Here is a 25,355-nt window from a genome sequence, read left to right as displayed (position 1 = left end):
CCCCATTCGTATGTAATGGTGCATCACTAGGCAGCTGCAATGTAAATCTCATTTCTTGAAATTGTGTCTATACCGTTGTTTTGCTATACGCAGACGATGTCACCAGATTATCCCGAGATCTATCTCTTGGTTGCGGCGCTGCCTTCCGCAATTTTTGCCTGTAAGGAGTACACCATGTTCAAAATAAATCATGGCAGGGGTTTATGAGACATGTATTGATACACCTAATCGAAATACTGTTCTGTGGTCGCCTTGACAATATAAAGATTAAGCTTGTTGGCGGCAATAACAGGTCCATCCTTCGGGTAACTGCAAGATCATTCGCGATTGAATGGGCACATATCGAGGAGGTTATCTCAACACGCATCTTAAGCACGAAGTGCTAGCGGAGCAATTAGCTTTCATTCAAAGTATTGGCTAAGTTTATGAGCTGCTGGTTCGGTTATTTCCTTGCCGAGAAAACAACCAACAACAAAAAGTACGTTTACTATAAATGAATATGCTGCACAGCGCACCTGAATGCGATCGCCAAAGATGAAGGTGGCAGCCACTCCAGATACCACAGTCCCCGTCCTTGAAAACTAGGCGGGAGCAGCAAACCAACAGGAATTGCCATATCCGTCAACTATTGGTGGAATTGAGAATTCCTAAGCCTCTGCTATAAAAACAAGACAGAGGTATCAACTCCGGTTCAGGACCACGTCGTCACTCTACGTCTGATAAAGCAGTGTCTTTGAGGTCTGGCTTGTACCGATTAAGCACGAGCCTAAATCGACCGAGATTATTACACGCCCAAACAACGGACTTTTTTTCCTTTAACCGAACCTCATCAACTATGTCTAATACCAGTTCGGGCGGCATATTGTTGAGTTGAGAGATTCGCTCAACCCATTGAACAAAAGCCTTTTTCTTTTGAAAGGTACGCTTCTTCCTGAAGTGGCCCATGCTCTTTTTGCCAAAATCATCTGCGTACGAGTCAACCTGCGGTCGCAGTGATTGATAATACTCGTTGTAAACCCCGTAAACAGAGCTCTGCTCTGTTGCCATTACAATCGCAAGTCTCCCTTCATTATCAAGCAGATAATTCTTCCCATTGGGCGCTTGTGGAGGTTGATATGTTTCACCCTTCGACAGCTTTGCACCTTCGATGCGACGATTTCTATGCTTTGGCCTCTTGGCAGGAGATTGGAGCTCAGCTGTTGTGAGAAAAATCCCGGACGAAGGTGTGACAATAGACCCCCCAGTCCCGCTCAAAGACACAAGAGCATCCTCTTGCTTTAGGCGCTCTAAGCTCTTCAGTTCTGCATCTGGAATATACCCAGGAGCCGCACCGTAAGGAACCATGTTCTCATAATTCGAGATCAATGACCGGGTTTGAGTTGCGGAGCTATTACAAAGGTCGGTGTCGAGTTTTTGGACGCTCGCAGCAATGTCAGAAGTGTCGATAGCATTGCTACTACTCAGAATAATATTTGGAGGCGTGGGTGATGGGTAACGACTGTGAGTCGCTCTGGGAGATGTCAGGATTTGTACACCGGGAATTGCAGTGTCGACATTCCTCTTGAATGACTGCAGCTCTGACTTTAGGTCATTCAAACTCTGCGATAGACTATCGTTTTCGCGACTCAACTCCTGATTTGCAGCCTCTAGTGCATTCATTCTGTGGAAAATGCTTGGAATGGTATGCGAAAACAGCATTTCTGGGTTCTGATACATAAAGTTGTCGTTTCCATGGCCGCTGAAAAGCGGGGCATACGGATCTTGAGGCATAGGGACTAACCCGCCGAAAGGAGGCTGTTGCGCTGCTCCGTAAAATGCTGCCTGTTGAGGCGGTTGCTGTGTTACTGGGAAGGGCGCGGGTGGATTCGGCGACTGGCCTGCGTGGCTTAAGGCCGAACCTTCAAACATGCCCGCATTTGTAGGCTCGGGTTGTGGGGGTGCAGACGCACCTATCCTAAAATCTCCTTTTGTTACTGATGATATCAGAACTTCAAGCTGGCTGTCATCCAAAGGTTTCCAGTTGGGATCGTCAGCTTCCTCGTCCTCGGGGTCATGATACAGCGCAGGCTTTTGCGGAAATAATGCAATTTCAAGGCTTTGTAGTAGCTTGAGCGCACGGAAGGCTTGATACAAAGTGGCCGCGTTGTACGAACATTCCGATAGATTTGTCATTAAAAAAGTTATCCCCTTCTTCGTGGTGATGAGGAACCTGCTCCCTTTGAACTCAGGCGGGAGCTGCCGTACGGACGAGCACCACTTGAAAAAACGTAAAATGACAGGAATGTACATGGCTGACAAGATCTCTGCTGGGTAGTTCGCAAGAGTTTTAAAAATGCACTCGACACTGACCAAGGATTGGTAGTGGGCTTCATAGCGCCGTTTGGCCAAACTGTAACAACTTTCAAACGTCCCGTGGCCGCGGATATGCACCAAGACATTCCAGAGCACATCCTGCAATAGGTTCAGCGTGGAGTCAACCGAGTTCGTTAGCTCCGCAGCCTGCGAAGATCGACGCGTTCCGGGGCTGTCAGACAGCGACTGGCCGCTGGGCGCGCCGCTTGGATCGGTGACAGGATGGCCTTCAGCGCCGCTAGTTGTGTACCCGCGTTCTAGCGCCCCCACAAGCGGTGACGCGCGCTGCGCTGCGCGTCTCGTCTGCGGCTCCTCTTCCATAGCCGTCCACAGTTGCTCCTTTGGCCTCGCTGTCCCATAAAGCTGCGCTGGCTGTGACACCAATGAAACCAAAGTGAAGCGTTTTTGTGCTGAGTCCGGCGTCCGATTCCGGTCTATGCCAAATGCGAAAACTCCTTCACGGAAACTTGGCGTTTATGAAGGATACCGCGTCTTTCGGCTGCAACTTCGGTGAGAAAACCTTACGCGAAGAATGAATTTGGTCTTCGATACTGCTTGCTAGCCTTAAAGTCTCTCTGTGACAATGTGGTCTACGCTAATAGTTGTTTTTTTCACCACGATTCGCTTGCCATTGTTCACATTCCGGTAGCTGTTTTTTTTTTGTGTCGTTATATAAGAATTTCCTACCTGTTGAGCAATATAGACCTACAAACGAACCTGCGCGACGCGCCAACCGGTATAAAGCCTACGGAAGGTCAGCGGAACGTCGGCTGATAGAAGTTAATTTAATCCGACTCAGGGCTAAATTCTTTTATATGTTCTTTGCGCTGTGCGACTTGACGGCGCCGTACTTCGCCTTCAGGGCTGTGCAGATTCTTTGACGCATCTCACCGATCATCGTTGAAAAAATATACATTGTTACAGGTTACTGAATGCGACAAATAATAACAAAATAGCCCAGCGAAGATATTCAGTGCACCCAGCACATGAATTGGAGCAGCGGCGATTAAAATGATAAAAAGAGCAAATTTGGTAATTAAAAGTGATAGGAGATGCTCCCTTCATACCATTCTTGTTAGGTTTTCACATGGAAAGCGATTTTTGGAGGAAATGTATCCCTATCGGTTCTTAACTTCGTACAAAGCTATGAAAACTTGGGCTTTACGTGTCTTGTGATTGAATGAAGAATGCTTGGGTTGACGTATATGAATTCATGAATTAGTTAATCTCGTAGACGGATCGCCACACGTTGGGCAACGATCGTGCGACTTGTGCTTAGTAATATTCTATTGCTATCAGTTCCTAACGGCATCGTCCACTATAGTCCTGTACTTTCTTTGGGTCTCGGCCATGTCTAGGAAAATCTTGTACTTTGCGTTGAGGAGAACGCGGTCCGCGTTTTCCTCGGCAGCAGGCTGAACGACCTTACCACCACCGGTCATGTTGTACATGACGTTCCACATGGCGTCACCGTTGTCAGAAGATCTGCCCTTCATGCGGTCCTCCATGTCCTTCTTCCACTTGGAGTGCGCCTTGAAGTTGAGCTCGGTCGACTCACCTTCGTCCTTTTCTTGCTCAACATGCTCGTCTATGGCGTACGCGTCTTCAGGAGTTGGGAATGGGAAGCCAATTGTGGAAGCAATCTGGGAGGTGCTGGCAGTGGCGGATGGTGCTGTGTATGGAGAGGGCAAGTCGTCGCCGCCAAGCTGACCGAACTTGGATACTGCGGACTTCTTTGGCTGCCCGGCGTTGGCTGGCTCGCCGGCTATCGACGACTTTCTGCTGACGGAGAGTGCGGAATGTGTGCCGCTCAGGTCGAAACTCTCACTGGCCACGGCACCCAGCAATGCAGAGCCGAAAACGACTGCTGCATCGATATATCTGGGGATGACGATTGGTAGTCCGGTGCAGTCAGCCAGCAATCTCATTAGCAGACCGTTACGGCACTGTCCTCCTGACATGAAGATCGCAGACAGGTCATGGCCGGATGTGCACATCTTGTCAACGATCTGTCTGGTTTGCTGAGCGATGAACTCACATGCGCCGAGGTACATCAGCGCTAGGTCATCAATGGAATTGTCCATGGACTGGCCGATAATGGCAGCGCGCATGGAGGGATCGGCGATTGGAGACCTGTTACCATGGTAGTCACCGTAGAAGAACAGGTGCTTGGCCAAGTGAACGACCGAGCGCGCCTTTTGCTGTTGCGCTAGAGTTTCGAGTCTGGAATTTAGGTAATCAAACTTGGAAACGCTGGCAGCGTCAGCAAGCTGCGAAAGCTCTGTGTATGCAGGATGGGTTGTTAGAACGTGGGCCAGAAGAGCACCGGTGCAACTTTGGCCACCTTCGGCACACCAAAAGTTGGTCGCCAGAGCGTCTCTGTAAGGACCCCAAACACCATCAACGAATATAGGGTCGCGGGACATAGCAATATGACATGTGGAGGTACCGGCAACAGCCGCTAGACGGCCAGTTGCGCGGTCCATGCCGACCTTTTCTTGGTCGGTCTTGACAAGCGCTGGAATGCTGACATCGGTTCTGGCAGCAACGGTACCCACCCAGCCGGCGTAGGCGTCGATCACACCAGAGCCAACAACACAGTGGTTGCTGAGGCCTAGTTCCTCCGCGACGGTCGCGTCGATGGCGCCGATGAATTCACCAGCACTCAAGAAGTTTTTGCCCTTGTCGCTGTTCTTGACAGAACCTCCGATTCTCCGGAAGTCGTCCTCGATGAGCTCTTCCAGACCGATCTCGGTCAAAAACTCCCGGGACCAACCCTCGGCAGAGCCCTCGACGCCCACAGGCAAGAGGCCCTGCTTGCAGACAGTCGAGCAGAAACTGCGGGTTTCCTTGCCCGAGGCCTTAAAAGTCAGGTAGTCTGCCAAATCGAAGAACTTGCATTCGTTGAACTTGTTCTCGGGCAGGTGGTTCTTAAGCCACTTGATCTTGGGGATCTCCATTTCCACAGACATCTGACCGCCGACGTACTTCAGGCACTTGTCGCCCGTCGCGTTGATCAGCTGGGTCTCCTCAATGGCACGGTGGTCCATCCACAGGATGATGTTCTGGTCAGTGTTGCTGAAGTCGGGTCCCACAGCAACCTCCTTGTTGGTCTGCTCCTCGACAACCACCAGCGAGCACGTCGCGTCGAAACCAATACCGTGGATCTTCTCGGCTGGGACGCCGGAGTCACGCACCACAGACTTGACACAGTGGCACACTGCTTGCCAAATCTCCTGCGACGACTGTGTGATGAAGTTGGCCTTGAGCTGCTCGCGCTGGATGGGTCTCTCGGCCAGCGACAGGATGTTACCCATGCTGTCGATGATACAGGCTCTGGCAGAGCCTGTTCCGACATCCACGCCCACGTAGTACAGCATCTTCTGCTGTTCTAGCGAGAGCCCCACCATGGAGCGTGACATCATTCTCTGTTGCGAGATGGAAACGGAAGACCGGGATCTTCTGGAATGCATAATGTGTAATCTCTTGTTGTGGGATTCAGAACTGTAGGGAACTGAGAATCTTGGCTTTAGGGTTCTTGTGTCTTCAAAAATCCAAGATGTCTCGAGCGTCTGAGTTACCTTTCTAAGTTTCTCCTTTGTATTAAGGGAAAGTACCCTTCACGCCCTTAGCCATTTTATATGTACCCGGCTCTGTAACGATCCTTTTTGCCCTTGCGTATTACGTTTTCTTTTGCTGCCAATATTTCCCCTACAATGATTGAGCTTCCATCCGATACTTTTGCTTGTTCACGTGAAAAAGGGTTGCTCAAACTTAGCAGGGTCGCCACTCTCCGAGATTGTTGCCGTCAGCTTAGGAATATGTTGAACACGACGTCATAGCGATGGAACACATGTGGCGAAGTAAAGAGCATCGTCTGCTCGAAGTCGTATAGGACAAAAAGAAAATGGGTCGAGAAGAAGCGTCTGGAAAGTGTGCAAATTGGGCAACAGCGCTCTTGGCAAGCTAAACCGGAACAGAGGCCGTTGACGTGCGTTTGGCGTCGTTTTGTACGCCACCGCCCGTCTAGTTCTATTTGGTTCATTCAGCTCATTCAGAGGGTTCGGAGGGTTCAGAGTTCAGGTCCGGCGGGGGCTTGGATTACGGTATCGGCGGCATGGCCCTAGTAAACGGCGCTTAGCCTTCGCGTCCAACTGAGAACGAAAAGGCGCTGATATATCATCATCCACGATGCACAACGGCGGCAACGAAAGGGTTCGCGCTATAAGAGCCGCAAGCGACTTAGGAGACCGAGACTGGTAACTGGAGAGCTCGCTCACGAGGGAAAGGCTGATTTCCTGGCGCATGTCGCTCTGCGGCCCTGTAGTTCTCCACGTGACGATTTTGGCCTGGGCGCGTTCTCATGGTAAAGACTAGTTTGGCTCACACGCTGCTGTTTTCGTCCAAAGCTATATATCACACTGTACGTACGGATCAGGTCATAGCCATGCCTGGTACCCAAAGCGCTTCGAGGTGCACCAGTCCACGCCGTGCTCGTAGTACTCCTCGCGAGATACGCGCGACTCGCGGTACGCTTGCGTCTCGGAGAACTTTTGCATGCACTTCCACCCGTAGAGCCGCGCGTCGCCGGTCGGAACGGAAACTCGACAAGACCAATCTGTGGGACACTGTCGCTGGAGCTCGGTGGCTAGCCTCGATGCAAAGTTGGGTATGTTGAAGTTTCCGCCAGTCACAACAACGTTGCCGACGAGCAGGGGACGCAAGGCCTCCGGCAGCATGGAAATACTCTCCAAAATGGCTTCTATTATTCCTGGGTTTAGCAGCGACGCGATCTCAGGATGAAAAAACGTTTCTGGCACAGCAAACAGCTCGTCCTGCAATATGATAGTCTGTGAGTCTTCTGGAAGGGTCTGGCCGGGCTTGCGCAGGTAGCCCTGGAAGCTGGTGCTAAAATCTGGCAGCACGTACTCTTTCGCGGTTTTCAGGCGTGATTGGAAGCTGTCGAAGTAAGAGTTCGGACTCATGAAGAGACATTTCTCTTTTATGCTGTTCACGAGGATGGTCTCGTCCATCACGTTGTAGTGGCGGAAAGACAGTGCCTCTCGCAGGAAGCCGTTCAGAAAACGTCCGCCGATGTCTAGCTTCTTGACAGCCTTGTAGTAGGGAACGCCTTTTATTACCGGCACTACCCAAGTGCAGTTGAATCCGGAATCAATCACGAGTTCATAATCACGATAGTCTTTATTATCGCTGGGATGGTCCGAAGCCACTACGTCTGCGTCCTCTTTCGCTACTAGTATGTGTGTGGTATCCCCTTCAGCGTTAAACGGTACGAACACCGGTACTGGTGCCTTGAACAGTGAGTCGTACTCGTACTCCTCGAACACAACCTGGTCCATGTTTTTGCTTAGCTCCGGTAAAGTCATGCACGACTCTGATGCGATGAGGTGCTTGTTTTTCGTCGTGTCTAAGCTCCATCCGTCAAACTCATCTGGGTTGAACAAGCAGTAGTCCCAGATTTGGCTCTCTAACTCCCAAGAAACCAGCTGCCCCAACTTGTGTGGTCGATTGAATGTCACGGAAGATATGTCTTTGATCGAGCGAACCTGGTTTGACAGGTGATAGTTCCCATATTTATCCTTTGCAATAGAGTTCAAAGCGGTGAACGGCTCATTGCTGCTGGCAGTGCCAAATTTGATTTCGTATGATCCATTATCGATCACTATAGGTGCTTCCTCCATTCACAAAACTTTACTTCTTGTGCGCCTTAACAAGTACGATTAAATGAGCTTTAATTTCATAATAGCTGCACGAAGATCATTAAAAATCAAAGAGAAAACAAATCGTCTACAAAAGGACTGAGCTATCAAGACATATTACGAACCCTTTCTCGCTGATCATGCGACGCAAATTTCGGGTTATATTTCCTTGAAGCGCTGCTTGCTGTGAATTACTCGGTTAAGGGACTACAAAGGCTTTGGTCCAAATTAAAGTAATATTAGATCTTCGCCACCGGTTTTTTGTCGAGGAGCAGACTACACAACACATTTAGGGCTTGTATAAACGGCTCGTTGGGGTAGCGAAGCCATAATACTCCCACTCAGTGCCATATTATAATGATCACGTGACCTCATTAAAATTCATACATGTAAACACTGCAGATGACCAAGGTGTGATCTCTACCCAAGCTTTCCCCGGACAGCACAGGCGGTTAAGAGCTCAAACGACTCTTTTCTTGGAAGGCACTATGGAAAGCCCGCTGTCTAAAAAACAGAAGACGTTTGTGAACCGTGACGAAGATTTCTCTCAAACTGAAGAGTCAGTTGACGTGACAAGAGCGTCTAGATCAAGAACCCCCAGGAAATTGGTGCTCGGGTCCCCAGATAAAAGGTTTGCTTTCTCGCAGCCAGTCACATCTTCGTCTTCTAATGTGCCATATTTGCAGCCTTTGAAGAGCGAACTTTCGAGCTCCAGGGGACGTGTGTACTCGCAGTCGCCCCCAAGGTCTCCGACACGATCACCCACACGCAAGTTGGAGCTAATACAGCTTTCACCAACAAAAAAGACAAGGCTTGAATCTCAAAAGACTGAGCAAGTTCGCGGTTTGGCCCAACCTATTGAGCGGCTATGTATTAACCGCCTCAGCCTTCACAACTTCAAGTCCTATGCAGGGACACAGGTGGTTGGACCCTTCCATTCTTCATTTTCAGCGGTTGTGGGACCTAATGGCTCTGGAAAATCAAATGTCATAGACTCTTTGCTTTTTGTCTTCGGGTTTCGTGCAAACAAAATGCGGCAAGGCAAGCTTTCTGATTTGATACATAAGTCGGAAGCACATCCAAACCTTGACTCCTGCCACGTTGAGGTATTTTTCCAGTACGTTCAGGACGAACTAGATGGGAGAACCACTGTAAGGCAGGACAGACCTGGCTTGGTGGTTACACGAAAAGCCTTTAAAAATAATACTTCGAAGTACTATGTCAACGGCAAGGAAAGTAGCTACACGCAAGTGACCGAGCTGCTGCGAAAAGAAGGCATCGACTTGGACCATAAAAGGTTTTTAATTCTTCAAGGCGAAGTGGAAAGTATTGCGCAAATGAAGCCCAAAGCAGAGAAAGAAGGCGACGATGGACTTCTTGAATACCTTGAGGACATTATTGGTACCGCGAAATATAAGCCATTGATAGAGCAAACCCTAGTTCAAATCGACCAGCTCAATGATGTGTGTCAGGAAAAAGAAAACAGGTATGAAATAGTGGAACGCGAAAAGAGTTCTCTTGAGTCGGGGAAAGATGAGGCCCTAGAGTTCTTAGAGAAAGAAAAGAAGTTAACTTTCCTTCGCTCTAAACTTTTACAACATAAATTATGGAAAAACAGCTTTAAGTCAACCAACACTCAAGAGAAGATTAAGACGCTGGAGGAAAAGCTTTCAGCGGAACGTGCAAAATACACAGAACACAAAAGAGAAATCAAGCAGCTGGAGTCGGAATCCAAGTCACTCAATGTTACCATTAGAGGTATTAAAGACAGTGAGAGTTCTCTCACGTCAGAAAAACGCACTTGCGATCGCGATAGGGTGTCCTTGGAGGAGAAGTTGAAGAACATATCGCAGAAAAAAGTCAAGGCAGAAAAAACACATCACGCCACTGTCAATTCAATCAACGCTACTCAGGCTAAATTGGAAGAACTCTTTAAAGACCAAGTCCAATATGAAAAGGAACTAGATGAATTGAATAAATCTTTACTTGTCGAGAAAACCAAACTAGATGAAATCAAGATATCTTTAAAAGGTAAGACGGGAGCGATATCGGTTCAAATTGGTGAAATTGAGCAGGAGCTAGAGCCTTGGAACGTTAAACTTCAAGAGAAAAGATCACAGATCAAACTCGAGGAAACAAAAATCTCAGTTTTAAAGGAATCACTTGCAAAGATAGCCGAAGAGATTTCAAAATCGGAAAATGACATCTCCAATAATCGCAAAAAGGTGGCTGAACAGCATCAGGCAATTGAAGGTCTCGAAAAAGAACACACAGACATACAAAGGCAAATTATCATAGGCCAAACTGAATGTGATAATGCTTCAAATAAAATGAAAGAGATGAAAGCCGTTTTAACTACACATCGCCAGCGCAGCCTTGATGCCAAATCATCTCTTTCGACCTTCGAGAACAAAAATAAAGTTCTCTCGGCACTTCAAAGGCTGCAGAGGTCTGGTCGCATTTCGGGTTTTCATGGACGCCTTGGAGATTTGGGAACGATTGATGACAAGTATGATGTCGCAATATCGACAGCGTGTCCTCGGCTTGATGATGTTGTGGTTGAAACAGTAGAATGCGGACAACAGTGTATCGAGCATTTGAGAAAAAACAAGCTTGGCTATGCAAGGTTTATCTTATTAGATAAGCTGAGGTCTTTTAATATGAACACTATCCAAACACCAAACAACGTGTCAAGACTATTCGATTTGGTTCATCCAATTGACAACAAGTTTAGAAATGCGTTTTACAGTGTGTTAAGAGACACCCTAGTAGCCAAAGATTTGAAGGAAGCAAATCGAGTAGCTTATGGAAAACAGAGATTCAGAGTCGTCACTTTGGATGGTAAGCTAATCGATCTTTCAGGAACAATGAGCGGTGGTGGTAATCACAGGGCCAGCGGAATGATGAAGTCTGAAAGGCTCAACACTGGCGCATCATTCACGGCAGAAGAAGTCCGTCAAATAGATGAGGAACTTACTGAAAGGGAGCGTAATTTCAAAATAGCTACTGACACTTTGCATGAGATGGAGGATGCTTTACAAAGTCTCAAAGACCGGGAACCTGAAATCGAGACTGATATATCAAAGAGGAGAATGGAGATAGACTCTCTTCTCTCGGAAATTAAGTTGTGTGAAGACAGGGCAGCAAGTCTAAAAAAAGAGCAAAAGCTAAACGAATCTTCCGATGACACCTTAATAGAAGCAAACTCAAGATTAGACTCTTTGAAGGCAGAGTGCAAACTGCTAGAAGGTGAAATGAAATCAAAGAAGAACAAGATCAAGGAACTACAGGAGCAGATAATGAAGATTGGCGGTACAAAACTTCAGTTGCAAGGTTCTTTAGTTGACTCGATAGGCCAAAGAATTAGCATTACTCTTGGAAAGCAAAAGAGGGACAAGACTGCAGTGAAAAAAGCCGAGAATGATCTAAAACGATATGAGAAGCAAGCCGGCCAACTTTCAGTTGACATTGATCAATGTACTAATGAACTCGAATCGATAAAAGAACTGATTTCTTCCTCCGATAACAAGATACTTGAACTAGAAGCATCTATTGATAAACTTCAGAAAGAGGGAGAAGAGATTGAAGAAAAAGTACGAGAAATCGAAAGGCTCATAGAGGAAAAATCGAGTGAAGGGCAAGACTTTGCTGTTTTCGAAGTTGACATTAATAACCAGCTGGAAAAGCTAAATGACCTTTTGAACCATATCGGAAAAGATGGCCATGATCTTTTGAAGCAGCTTGAATCCCTAAAGATACGCGACGTAACTGCAACGCTTCAAACGCTTAACAAACTTCTGTTGTCCGAAAGTCGGTCAGGGGACGAGCTTCATGGACAGAGCTCTGAAGCGCGTAGCCAAGAGCCCTCTAATGGTGACTTGATGGAAGTTGATACAGTTGAGGGCTGTATGGGTAACGAGCCCACTGCTTCTCAGCCGGAAGATCAAATGGATGTTGATGAGCCAGAAGAGATGGAAACCTCCCCTTCAGATTTGCCAAAATTAACTGAAGCCCAGTTAAAAGAACTGAACGTTGAAGAGGTTGAGCTTGAAATTGGACAGCTTAACGACTTTGTAGAAAATGCATACGCGGACATTGAAGTTCTTGAGGAGTACACAAAAAGGCTTGTGGACTTTCAAGCAAGAAAATTGGAATTAAACAAAGCTGTGGAGCAGAGAGATTCGGTACGTCAAAACTGCGACAACTTGAGAAAAAAAAGGCTTGATGAATTTATGAACGGTTTTAACACAATTTCGATGACGCTCAAAGAAATGTACCAGATGATTACGATGGGGGGCAACGCTGAGCTGGAGCTTGTGGACAGCTTAGATCCGTTCTCAGAAGGAGTTCTTTTCAGCGTGATGCCACCAAAAAAAAGCTGGAGAAATATTTCTAACCTTTCTGGTGGAGAAAAGACATTGAGTTCTTTGGCTCTTGTTTTCGCGCTTCATAAATACAAGCCCACTCCTCTCTATGTCATGGATGAAATTGATGCTGCTTTGGACTTTCGTAATGTTTCAATTGTTGCCAACTACATTAAGGAACGGACCAAAAACGCACAATTTATTGTGATATCACTGCGTAATAATATGTTCGAGCTGGCGCAGCAACTTGTAGGTATCTACAAAAACAGGAATATGACCAAGAGCGTGGCATTGGAAAACAAGGATTTGATTAACAGGTCTTGAATCTGCTTTAAATATTGGAAGTGTAATAAAAAAGGTTTATTTAAGCGCGTCCTAAAATCCGCGCCCACTCCGTCTCTGCTATGTGAGCTAGTTTCTGCAAAGGGACAATCATAGCTTGGTGAGTTAAACCAGGAAATTGTTTCCTATTGACACCAAACCATTCAACGGGTGGGGTTGCTTCACCTAAATCTTTCGTCTGGGGTATTTCAATGTGAGGTTCCTCAAGGGGTACGTATTCGTATTCATCTCCTAAATCAACATCCCGAAGCTTTTCTTCCAGATGCTCGTCTTCGAAAAATCCTCGAGGTTGACCATTGTGTGATCTCCTCAAGGCCATTGCCCTTACATGCGTGGCCCACATTTCCCGCAAGAAATTGATCGATCCTAGGTTCCATCTTATACCTATTTTCCCACCAAAGCTATTACTGTACAGTAGTTCCACGGTGTTTGTTGCGACATCGTGCCATGTTGTCATGCCAATAAGAATCGCTGGTATGACAAGGATTGTTCCACCATCAGCTTTTCTAGCATGTTCAATATATTCTTTGACTCCGATCTGAGATGCAGCCTTCTCGTGAAGTTGATTTTTGAATCTGGACAAAGCGATTTTCACACCATGAATCTGCCATTTCAAATGCGTCTTTAGCTTCTCATCCCCTTCAATTTGAGACTGCGTTAAGAAATCCTTTGCTTTGAATGTGAGGACCTCCATATCGAACAACTTACTGGGGTATATTTGAATATGGACAAATTTTAGGCTAACCTCCAATTCCGTCCGCAAGAAACTCAAAGAGTTTAGGATGTCTTTGCTTGTGCTTGCACTTCTAGTGTCCTTTGTGTTAGAGTCTCCGAGTGTTTCAAAATATGACTTTCGGTTATCCTTTCTCATTCTTAAAATGGTATTGTAGACATCCAAAATATTCGCCGGAGCTAAAGCTGTTAAAAAGAGCTGCGTGCTATTGGAGGAAATAGCCACGGAAAGCAAATTTCTAGAAATTCCTCTTGGGTCTCTTTTGTTGAAAAGCTTTAGCTTGAGTACTTCAACGCTGGCAATCAAAATAAGGTGATAGTCAAAAGATAGCTTGAGATCAAATTCATCCAACAAAACATCAAGAGTCACGAGTGGGCTCTCAAAGACGCCCTCTCGAACTGGCCATCTTATACGCGACATCCAGCTGAAATTTCTAAGCAGCAAAGTTCCTCCAAGACGACCATCGGAAGATAGAAGTATCTTCTCCATCTGAAGTGATAGCTTCTGAGTCCAGTCAGAATAGTGGTCCGTTATGGCCCAAATCCTGTCTGTCGTAAGGCTGAGAACTCCGAGTGATATTCCAAGGTCTATGTCACCTTTAATTTTGGAGATTATTAATATGAAGTTCCAAGGGAAAGACGTGGTGGAAGAAACTTTTTTGAATTTCGCGACAAGAGGTTTCTCCTCGGATGTCAGTGCCCGAGAATGTTCGCTGTCAAGTTCTGGCTGAGTGAAAACGTAGCTATCCGGTTTCCAAATGTTGACAAAAATATTCAAATCCTGCAGCTGCTTGATGTTGAAATAAACGTCAATGTTTGGTATATGCATTATGCCATAGGTGTGAATGGTATCTGGATGTGTCAAAATAAAAATCCAGCTGAGCTGATCAATTTTGATCGAGGTGCTTACCTCTCGCGAAAAGATATGTCTAGACTTCGCTGTAATCTCGTAGATATCAATTGATAGACTTAGAGGTTCAGACATGTCAAGATCATTTGTGAACACTTTCACGGCCAGCTTTTCAAATCCAAGATCCGCCTGGACTTTCGCTTTCGGTTCGCAACTAAAACTTATCTGTTGTTTGCCGATATCAATAAGGAATGAAATGTCTGTGCCTCTTAAGAAACTTCTGTAATCTAAGCTTTCCTGTGAAACAGACTTATGGGAGGCTTCTTGCGGGCTGCGGTTGAAACCCTTGAGAAGCTGTCGTATATCCCGAGCCATTTCGTTGAGGACCGGTACACACGTAGGAAAAATTGTGTTATGCGATGAATAGACGATCATCCAAGCCCTCAAAATGTGACTGTGTTTACCATGAACCATCCTTCTGTAATCAAATAAAATTTCCACTGAGGGGCTTTCAAGCTGAAATGAAGGGCCCGCTTCATTTTGAACGTCATCCAAAGAGTATAGCCTGAAAACGCCACCTGCATATTGAACCTTACAATCAACCCTTTGGATGGTTGATAGCCCAGGAAATTTTGAGAATGTTGAAGTAGCAGAGGGTCTTTTTGGATTGGCAACTGACTTGAAAGGATCGACGTATTGTTTCTTCAACTCGTCAAACATATTAAGGGATTTCATTAGACCACCAGCGACATCAATTGATTTTGACAAGAAACGTACATCAAGTCTTTCACCATTTATCCTGATAAATAGCTCATCAGTTAAGCCTTTGCTTTCAATCCAGTATCTTATCTGCATGCTGGGCAAAAAGCTCCTGTTCGGGTTCTCAAAACTATTTTTGTGAGCATAAAAATCATCGGATGTCGAGCCTTCGGCAATAGAAAAATAAGCATCTAAAAGTGTGAGCTTCCCATAGGGTTTTTCGTGTGCCGCAAATAACCGCTGATATCCCCAGATTAAACCCGGCTCCGGAGAATCATTCACGTCAAATATCCAGCCCAAACAGAAGTTGTAGGATAGGACCTGGACTGACCGAAAGGCCCTACGGAATCTGAATGTCTCTCTGACTTCAACAGACTCTGGAAGCTTGCCAACAGTTTGGCGCTTTTGTAATTCGCTTAAGCGAGACAGCTCGTTCACAAGAAACAATATCCTTACCAATGAAAATGGAGAAAGAGCAATCCTAAAGTAAGGACTTTCAATTTGAAGAGACCTGATGACTTCTTCTGATTCTTTTGCAATCTTGATACTTACTGCAAAGTCCACAACTCTGGAAAGCGCTTCTGGGAGCATCCTGTCATTAATGAGGAAAGCAATGCTAGCAGCAGATAAGTCACCGCGGAGGGCCCCCTGCGAATTCTCACTTGCCTTGTTTGTAAACTCATCAGCGGTTATAAATGCAGAGATTTCATTCAGCTCAGTGATATAACTTGTTGAACCGAGTGGAATAAGCAGTCCGACATAATTTAATCTAACTTGGAAGATCCAAGAAGCTGAAAAATTGAACTTTGTATTGCCTTGTGACATAATGTCTTTATCATTTTTAGTGTTAAGCTTCCCGAAGCAACTTTTTAATGAAGCCAAACAGGCCTTGGCCTGAGCGATATCCTTTCCAAGGGGGAGGGTGATGTCTCTTGGATCATAAAGTTTGAGTTTAGTTATATTTGAGTCGAGCTTGACGGTTGGAGGGCTTGCATTGTTTTTCTTCGGACGATGCAAACTGAAAGAAATGTTTGACTGGGAAATTTTTAGGTATTGTTGGGTTGTCCTTGTCGAGAAAACATCAATGTCAAGTGTTTCAAACGCTAGCTTTAGCGCAGAACTTGCGCTTTGCTCATAAGCTAGGGTTAATTTTTTAAAGTTTTTTGTGATGGCGAGAGATGATAGTAAGGATATATCAGTGGTGAGGTCGGAGATATCAATGTTCAAAGCAAACTGGGGGGCTACTTTCTCCGTAGCGGCAGAATGAGGTTTTTCTAGAAACCCTGTATTTGGACCTAATGCAAGCCTTAGGTTATTCCAGGATTCTTCAAGGGAATCAATGAAAGTACAGTAGTGTTTTGACTCCGAAGGCAGCTTTAACCGGAACTTTTTGGCTCGTAAGTCGAGTTTCCTTCGTGAGTTTTTCCCGCTAAAACCATGTGCGCCCACCGCGCTGCTTCTTGAAAATGCATCCAATAGTATTGTGTTTCTGTGGCGTATTCCAAATTCGAACCACGACCATGCAAACGCCGTTGAAAACGCATCAGCATCCTCAGACTTGTTTTCACGAACAATAGTCAAAGTATTGCCAAATGATTTGAGATTTGCCCTATTAGCTCCGCACAAAAGTTGAATGTCGCATCTGTCAACTAATGCTGTGTATTGTTGGAAAGCAGGTAGCTTTTCATTTTCTTTCACAGCCGCGTGCTCTGCTTCAAATGTGAACAGTTCTCTTACACTCAGCAACTTAATGAGAGTTCCGTCACTTAGAGATATCTGCGCTTTGTTTATAATGCAGGATAGACGTTCTTCAAGATCGTCCTCGGCGTTGCTCATGTTAGAGCGTTTTTCTGCAGCTTCATCCTTGCATGCTTCCAAGGTTCTCTGGGCTTTAAGGTTTTTAAGGATAACAGAGTCACTGCCAGTATTGATACTGTCAAAAAAGTTCAACATAAAAGTCCCAGTCTCGATCTTTGTGCTACTTTCGTGAGCAACAGTATCATCCAAAGTATTAGTGAAAACTCGTCTGTACATGTAACACTTTTCAACGTCCGAGTAATCCCAGTTTCCCCAGTTTGAAAAGATTTCGAGAAAAGTCTCTTCTGCTGTGCTGCGAGGCGGATATTCAGAATTTTTGAGATCATTGAAGATGTCTGAGATTAGTGTTGTAGGTAAATAGTTCAGAATGTGCCTCAAACGAGTGACAATTTTCCAGCTCCGACTTTCTCTCACATGCTGACTTGGCAAGCGAGTAATATAGGCCGGTTTTGTGATTACTGGTGGATCATGAGTAATTTGATATTCGTCACTTGCTTTCGAAATGCGATAAAAAAACTCCTGTTCTGCCTTCCTGAACTGTCCAGTACAGTAAGATAGCCGATTTATAAGTTGTTTTGAATCATTAAAAGCTTTTCTCATGAAATCAATTAGCCAGTTGAACTTATCTAAGGCAACCGAGGCATTGATGGATTTCAGATATAGAGAGGAATCAGCAATACCGTTCAAGTAACTCCACGCTTCTAATTCCTTCACCGAGCACCCAAATGCAATATTTTCATCCATTTCAGCAAATTTAGTTTTTTTATCCAACTTATTAAAGACTTCTAGGTCTAAGGATTCAATTTTTAGAAGACTTGTTGTGTCTTCCGGATCATTGTCACTGCCAGGAAGCTTTAGACCTTTTTTAAGGCTCCAATCAAGGCTGACTTGGTTCGCGGTCACCTTAACTTGCCCTTCAACATCATAGGTATTCTCCTTGTTGTAAGTTTCAAACAATACGTCCAAGGTAGGCATAAGAACTCTAATATTTTTGTAATTTTTTTGTCTCGAAGCCATTTTTATGAAATGAAGGACAACATCTAACTCGATATTGTCAATAAATTGCTCTATAAGCTTCTTGTGACATTGTTCTACGGCATTGCCAATTACCTCGTAACATTCGGGGCTTATTGAGAGTCTTGAATTTTCAAGATTCACAACTAGAGTGTTATGCTCGAAAGTTGGATCAGAGAACGATGAACTTAAACTTGTATTGTCATCAAGAATAGGCTGCAGCTGACCCTTGAAGTCTTTTAATGACGAAGAGTTTTTATTCTTGACTTCATTGACAGGAAACCACCGATCAACAAAATCCTTTGATGCATTTTCAGCTTTCAAGTAACCTTGAAAAACAGCTTTGACGTTTTCAGTTTGAAGTGGTACCGCGAGAGAAGGAATTGAAACACCTGGTGGAATACATCCAAATAGTCCTTTATAGTCACTTGAATTTTGCAGGGTGAGAGGTATCAAAAAAGGGCAGCGGTGAAATGGGGCATCATTTGATGCTATATGCACCTTTTGCTGTTGAGAGTGAGCCAAGAGATCTTGCAGTTGACAGAAGTTTGAAATTTTTATCGAGGTCATGAAGGAAGCAATGGCTTTGTTCGATTTATTTTTATCGATTATCGAAGCCGTCAAATTAGCAACATCAAGATCGACTCTGCTGGAATACAGTGAATTTTCAAGGTCAGCGAATTTCGCAGAAATGTCTTGGGCATTCAATTGGATAGCTGTTTCGTCTTTAATTTTATCAGTGCAAAAGACGATTGCATCTATTGCGAGAGTAACAGAAGTCATGTCCAAGATTGGGGCAACTTTATAATTCATTATGTTTTCATAATCCCGAAAGCCAAAGCCCAACTTTTTCCAGGCATTGATAAATCCAAGAGTGAATGGTAAATCTGAGGAAAGATCAAGGGTGCCTAGGGAAAAGTCCCATTTGCAAAAATATGTTTCCTCCGCTGGCGGAAGCCCGAACATTCGATGTGTATGGATATGTAAACGAGAGAGGCGGCCAGCAACTAACTCTCCACAAAGGGCCCTCCCTTTTTGCTCAAACACTTCTTCACAACCACAGTCAATCAATCTTCTAATTCGAAGAGGGGACAGAGCTGCTTGCATATCCATGTAATAGTTTATGTGCCTCAGATCAATATCAAGTGAATCGAACTCAAGAGCGTAGCAACTGTCGCAATCGTATAGGTTTTCTGGTAAAATAAAGCACCCATCTTCGACAACGAAAGTGAACCACACGTCTTTTTCATTAACCATCCTTTTTAAGGAGGTTTTCTTAGCTGTCAAGGGGTCTTTAATGTGCTGTTCTCGTTGTGACGAGTCCTCGTCCATCTGCTTTGGAGCTTCTTGAATCTCGGTCTCTGAGTCGTGCGTTGTCTTTGTAACAGCATTGGTACCTCGCAGTTCTTCCATATACTCTTCTGTCGTTTTAAAGTGAACAAAATCTCCGAAATAGTTCATTTTTACGCCCAAAAAGTATCTTAATACATACCCGTAACATTTCAACGTCGTTGATTTGCTGCAACATTCTATTATTATTGTGTCAATGTTGTCAACATCAAGTTTGGAGTGAAAGAGGTAGGAGCCACTGAGCGAAAAATTGGCCGATCTCCCCACTTCCTTGTCTTTCATAAACTCATGAAGCGTATTCCATGATGGAGTGTTCATATTGAGCCGAAACAATGGAGTAAAAAGCTCATAATTAATCTTAGTTGAGTTTCCTGCAATGTTTTCTTGCGGGACTTCAAAATTCAATCTCAGGTCATCCCCATGAAAAGACAAATAGCAGTTTTCATTGAAATTCACTGGATTATTAACGATATTTGCATCGTTTACATTGAGGTAAATAGAGTAGCCCGTGAAATTCCAATTAAAAGTGTAGGAAAATGGCCGGAACAACTCGTATGGAGTTGGCTCGCCTGAACCAAAATCTGAGATGATATCTCCAAGTAATGTTATGTGATCTTTCAAAATGAAAATCTGGCATTGGTTTGAGACTGAATCGAACACCCATTCTGCCTTCTTGTTCCAACCCAGCGGGTACCCCATGGTGGCATGCATGCTATGAGTTTGTGCGCTAAGCAAGATGTCATGATTGACACTGGTCCTAATCTCAGGCTTAACAAAATGTAAGTCGAGGGTGTTGTCAAACCCAGTAGCTGTTGGGCACATTGCGATGTTGAACCGAACCTCGGACCCTTCGGATAAAGAGACTTCAAGCCACCCGAAAGGCCTCGTTTCGTCTTCTGTCTCCCTAAACCTCTTCAAGAATTCTAAATCTTTACTGGCCTCCCTTGTTGGAATGCGCCAAACTGATTCACCAACAATAAGAATCGACAGCCTCAGTCTAGTGTATATTCTCTTGGAACCAGGTGTTAATTGCTCAACTGGCTGGCTATCTCTGGAAACCACAGGCGAGAAAAGCTTCTGAAGTGGCATTATTTCATGATGAGACCATGGCCCATAATACAAAGACGCGCCTGAAATTTGAATGTCGATGGAATAGTCAGGAGGAGGCCCGCTATTTCCCACGTCAGGTCCATCTACTGTTTGAAAAGTAGGAAGGGCACCGTGAGGAACAATACCGGGCGCGTCAAAAGCGTACTCTAAAAGCATGTTATCGCATTTCATGACTTTAGTGTACCTAGCATATTCGTGCTTAGATAAATCAAACTGGAACCTGTCATCCCAAGCCGCATCTTCTTCCTTCCAGTAGAGCCCCAGTCCTCGCCACCTCTTTAGAGGGTTTCGCGTGCCATCCTTGGCGGAATTCGCAGGATTTTTCGAAGAAGGACTATCTGTCTTGAAGAATAGCTGATATGACCTATGCCAGAGTTTAGAGAGCTTGCTGCGTTTTACGAAACTTTTCAAAGGGTTTTCGCTTTCGAGAGACAAGTTCGGCTTTAGAGATATGTGAAATTTCCGAAATTCGTTTCGGACCTTTATTTTGTAAAGGTCTATCTTACTATCAGGAAGGCATGTATCCAGCACGCCGTCTAACTTTTCATAGCTCAGAACCATTACAGAGGAACTCGTTTTGTTTCCTATAACCACTGCTCCCTTCTGAACGCTGTATTCTAATGGTAGAAGTTTGAGGAAAGGTGGGGTCGAATCTGGTGACTGAAAAGATCTATCATTAAGGGACTTAGATTTCGAGGAGGGTGATGATGTTGACGTCTCTAAGTGTGACCTCTGACCTGCAGAGTCCTCGTCAACACTACATTCATCTGTGTTTTTGTCAGAATTATCCTGAAAAAAGTCTTTGAATCGTTCCAGGTCTTCTCGCGGCAGCGAGTTCAGAATGTTGTCAAAAGCTTGTGTTTTGTTATAGATAAAGTGTTCAAGGCCTTGACATTCAACTCTAAACCGGCATGGTAGCTTTTCAACACTCTTGTCGATATTCTCGCTTGCTTTTGCGAAGGCCGTTTTTCTGGAATTCAACAGCCAGTATCTCCATGTAATGCTGCCCTGCAGAAAAGAAAACGTCTGGTTTTGTGTAACAACGGTCAGATTCTTGAAGAAGATTCTACCGCCCAGAAACGAAATTTTAAGTGACTGAATGCTGATCTTGACCTTATATCTTTTCCACGCTAGCCATTCAAGCAGAAACGTTAAGGTGTAACCAAAAACTCTCCCAAAGTAAAACGCTCCCAGGAGTGACACGGACAAGATTAGCACCCAATCTACCAGAAACACCCAACTGAAGTCTTCGTTTGTGGAGAGTGACACACGCTTGAATTGGGAGGCCATCGCTTTCTTGGTGCGTGAATATAATAAATATCGATTTATGAAGTTCAAGAACTTAGCATTGAAATTATGAAAATGCTTTAGTGACCAAGAGTTGAGCACAAAGAAAACAGACAATCCAGTGCAAAAGGTCCGGAAAAGGTTGGTTCAATGGCTCTGATCGAAAAGTTGCAGAGGCGGATCATCGATCTGGGATTGCTGCCACGGATTGTTCGATTTCTGCCGAAATTATCGATTCTTTGTGGGATTTTGGGTATATGCTGGCTTACTCTACTGCTACCGCTTGAAGGGCAATACCGCCACACGTATATCTCTGAAAATGCCTTGATGCCCTCTCAGGCGTATAGTTACTTTCGAGAGACGGAGTGGAACATTCTAAGAGGTTATAGAACTCAAATCCAAGTACTTGAGGAGAAATCATCTAAAGAGCGAAACGAGGTCGTTGCGTCCTGGTTTCAAGAATTCGGGGCCAAGACCGCTTTTTATGAAGATGACCTGCATGGAAACACAATGTACGGAGTTTTACATGCCCCCAGGGGAGATGGTACCGAGGCAATGGTTTTAGCGGCACCTTGGTACAACGGCGATGGAGAATATAACATTGGAGGGGCTGCGCTCGCGACTGCTCTCTCTAGATTTTTCTCCAGGTGGCCTGTCTGGTCTAAAAACATAATCATTGTATTCAGTGATGACCCGGAAGCGAGTCTGAGATCTTGGGTTCACGCCTATCATACGTCACTAGATTTGACAGGTGGGTCAATCGAGTCTGCCGTAGTGCTTGATTATCCCGGATCTAATGACTTTTTTAAGTACGTGGAGATCTACTACGCAGGTCTAAATGGTGAGCTGCCAAACTTGGACCTCGTTAACGTTGCTGTCCACATTACTGAGCATGAAGGTATGAAGGTGTCCCTCAATGGGGTGTCGGAAGAGGAAATGGAAAAGCGCAACTATTTTTCTAAGATGAAAACAATGATGGTAGGCGTCAAAAAAATGGCATTATCAGGAGTACAGAGCTGTTACGGAAATGAGGCGTTCAGTGGCTGGAGAATCCAAGCCATTGTACTGAGAGCACGTGGCACGGACGGACCTTTTGACATAACTACATTCGGTAGAATTCCAGAGGCTACTTTCCGTTCAGTCAATAACTTATTGGAAAAGTTCCATCAATCTTTTTTCTTTTACTTGTTGCTCGCCCCACGGTATTTTGTATCTATCGCCAGCTATTTGCCAGCGGCAGTTGCGTTCTCTGTCTCATTCATTGTTGCTACACTTGACTGTGTTCTAAAGAGTGGCGCTTCAAACACACCTGCCTTTTCTGTTCATAATTTGTCAGCTGTGATAGGTTTTACCGTAGCGCTCCTGCTTTCGTTTGCCTTGTCAATATTATTTTCCCATTGGCAGTACTCGTCGCTATTGATCTCCTGCAACGCCGTCATCGCAGTTTTGCCAGCGATCTTCGGTAGGCAAGGAATAGAAGCATCGCATTCATATCAATTCAAATCTGTTGCTTTCTTGTATCTCAGCGTGGTCCTCACCTCACTTTTAGTGATAAATTTTGCTCTGGCCTTTGGAATCGGACTATTAGCCTTCCCCTTGATTTTGGTCAAAGCCCCCATGACTTCCAGGCAACGTGTGAAAAACACCATCCTACTGATTTTGTCAAACCCATTTATCTCGACTTTGTTGTTCGTAAACACCTTCGAACCCCAACTATCGGGACTTCAGCTCTTCCACCGGCTAGTTCAGGCTTGGCAAAAACTTGGTTGCTGGACTTGGAGCGTTGTCTGCATTGGGTGGCTTCCTAGTTGGTTGTTGGTCGCGTGCTCCGGCATTCCCATGCCTTATCAGCCTGTTGGTGGCCCTAGCCAGCGGCTAGGGTCTTCGACCAAGAAGACACAATAGTCACATGATTTAAATATCACATGACTCTAAATTCAGAAAGTTTTTTGACGTTCATACTTGTTGTATATTTTGATTAGCGAGTAGCGATTTATCGCGATGAGCTCTCGGGCAATTATGCGCAGTAGCCGTAACGAAGAGCTTCCAACATTCATCTATGACCAAGCTGGAGAAATCAAGGGTGGACAAACGGCGAAGGGATAAAGTGGAGTTTGATATGCCCGCGGTAGGCGAACCTATCGAGAAATATCACAATGGTCTCAATCTCGAACTACTTGAAAGAGGCCGGCTGGATTTCATTAAATACCAGGAATCAGTTAAAGGACAGCTAACGCAGGATCAATTTGACTTGGTGAGGTCATGTTCTCTAACTGAAGATAATCTAATGACGACGAGTGACAAACTTCACGCTGGAAACGTCGAAACTAAGTTTCTCCTGTTGAAGAGGCGGTACTACGTCGATGCAGACGGAATTGTGCGAGACTACAAATGCAGTGATACAGTAGTCTGTGAACCTGAGCTGATGTTTGATCTCATAATGTGCGGGCATCTAAAAAATGGGCATTTACACTGGCGCAGGCTGCACAGCTACCTCAGACACAACTATGCCAACACAACTCGCGCATTTGCACAAATATGTGTTAAATACTGTTCCCAGTGTAACCCAGAGGAAGAACTACGCCCTTATAAGAAATTCAGGCATACCAATATCTATAGTGGCTTACTACCGCTGGAAAGGGTTCACGTTGAGATTATATCGCCTTTTTCAGAAGCCATTGAGGGCACCTACTCACACGTTCTTTTCTTCAGAGACTACTACTCGAGATTTGTATGGATGCAGCCTTTAAAGGGTGATGATGTTCGAGATATCACCAAAGGACTTCTCGCTACCTTGCTTCTGTTGCCTAGAATCCCAATATTTATCGAAACTAGCACAATAGACAGGCAGGATCTGTTTGAAGCATGCGAAGACGTTGCTGGCCAATACTCTTTGTATATTGGGCTTGGAATGAGCCAGTCATCCACTTTCCAGAAAAATGGCGTAGAAAGGCTGCGATATTTGCTTCAAAGGAATGAAGAACAATGTCTTCGAAGTTGGTATATGTGCTTGAAATATGGGGCCACTAATCACAACTTGAATTACAATGCACGAATTCTAGGTGTACCTGGAAACTTACTTCACAGCACCGTATGCGACTATGGGAGGCAATTTGAACTGAAACGAGAGGACTTGATAGAGAAACTTTTCGCTCGAAACGTGGTAGAGATAAAAGTGAGCGGACGACGGCGAGGCATTATTTACTTAGAAGATGAAACTAGTGCTTTCAAGATGCCCGATGAGGAATACATTTCAGCAGAAAATGAGACCGACATGAATGACGACGACCTTGGTTTTGGATCCGCGACACGACTGACAACACCGCTTACGTCTCCAGGCAGGACGCCAAGCAGGACACCAAACAGGACACCGGGCAGGACGCCAGGCAGGACGCCAAACGAGGTCAGGAAGGTACAGGGAGGCGAACTTGAGAACCTGGGCGCTGAGAATCAAAAAGTAGATGATGTCGACAGTACTGGAACTAGTTCAGAGTTAAGTGGTCCGGCACAGAAGTACTATCCCGGCAACAGTCGCAGTACAACGTATACCGAGGCTTCGAACAATGACTTTTCGGTTGAAATATGACTTATAGGTGTACTAAAATTACATGCTCTAGAGCTTTTATGTTGATGATGTAGCTTATGACGCAGGTATCT

The 25,355-nt window shown here is 45.0% G+C and overlaps 7 protein-coding genes across 7 annotated transcripts; 3 read left to right on the top strand and 4 right to left on the bottom strand.

Annotated features, from left to right (window-relative positions):
* Window positions 1-705: 705 nt before the first annotated feature.
* On the bottom strand, window positions 706-2,673 carry KLTH0G13816g (KLTH0G13816p; the record flags this gene model as incomplete). Its single annotated transcript, XM_002555587.1, has 1 exon — window positions 706-2,673. One exon carries the CDS (start codon window positions 2,671-2,673, stop codon window positions 706-708), a length of 1,968 nt encoding a protein of 655 aa, XP_002555633.1.
* A 974-nt stretch (window positions 2,674-3,647) lies between these two features.
* KLTH0G13794g (putative phosphotransferase) lies at window positions 3,648-5,825 on the bottom strand (the record flags this gene model as incomplete). Its single annotated transcript, XM_002555586.1, has 1 exon — window positions 3,648-5,825. One exon carries the CDS (start codon window positions 5,823-5,825, stop codon window positions 3,648-3,650), a length of 2,178 nt encoding a protein of 725 aa, XP_002555632.1.
* A 966-nt stretch (window positions 5,826-6,791) lies between these two features.
* ARP6 (Arp6p) lies at window positions 6,792-8,054 on the bottom strand (the record flags this gene model as incomplete). The annotated part of the gene is made up of 1 exon (XM_002555585.1): window positions 6,792-8,054. One exon carries the CDS (start codon window positions 8,052-8,054, stop codon window positions 6,792-6,794), a length of 1,263 nt encoding a protein of 420 aa, XP_002555631.1.
* Window positions 8,055-8,560: 506 nt separating this feature from the next.
* Window positions 8,561-12,760, top strand: SMC4 (condensin subunit SMC4; the record flags this gene model as incomplete). The annotated part of the gene is made up of 1 exon (XM_002555584.1): window positions 8,561-12,760. The coding sequence occupies one exon, from the start codon at window positions 8,561-8,563 to the stop codon at window positions 12,758-12,760; it is 4,200 nt and encodes a 1,399-aa protein (XP_002555630.1).
* A 40-nt stretch (window positions 12,761-12,800) lies between these two features.
* CSF1 (Csf1p) lies at window positions 12,801-21,701 on the bottom strand (the record flags this gene model as incomplete). Its single annotated transcript, XM_002555583.1, has 1 exon — window positions 12,801-21,701. The coding sequence occupies one exon, from the start codon at window positions 21,699-21,701 to the stop codon at window positions 12,801-12,803; it is 8,901 nt and encodes a 2,966-aa protein (XP_002555629.1).
* A 147-nt stretch (window positions 21,702-21,848) lies between these two features.
* GAA1 (GPI-anchor transamidase subunit GAA1) lies at window positions 21,849-23,603 on the top strand (the record flags this gene model as incomplete). The annotated part of the gene is made up of 1 exon (XM_002555582.1): window positions 21,849-23,603. The coding sequence occupies one exon, from the start codon at window positions 21,849-21,851 to the stop codon at window positions 23,601-23,603; it is 1,755 nt and encodes a 584-aa protein (XP_002555628.1).
* A 154-nt stretch (window positions 23,604-23,757) lies between these two features.
* FOB1 (replication fork barrier binding protein FOB1) lies at window positions 23,758-25,284 on the top strand (the record flags this gene model as incomplete). Its single annotated transcript, XM_002555581.1, has 1 exon — window positions 23,758-25,284. One exon carries the CDS (start codon window positions 23,758-23,760, stop codon window positions 25,282-25,284), a length of 1,527 nt encoding a protein of 508 aa, XP_002555627.1.
* Window positions 25,285-25,355: the final 71 nt, after the last annotated feature.

Source organism: Lachancea thermotolerans (assembly GCF_000142805.1).
Source record: "Lachancea thermotolerans CBS 6340 chromosome G complete sequence".
NCBI classification, from domain to species: Eukaryota; Fungi; Ascomycota; class Saccharomycetes; order Saccharomycetales; family Saccharomycetaceae; genus Lachancea; species Lachancea thermotolerans.
This window is presented reverse-complemented; position numbering and strand designations above follow the sequence as displayed.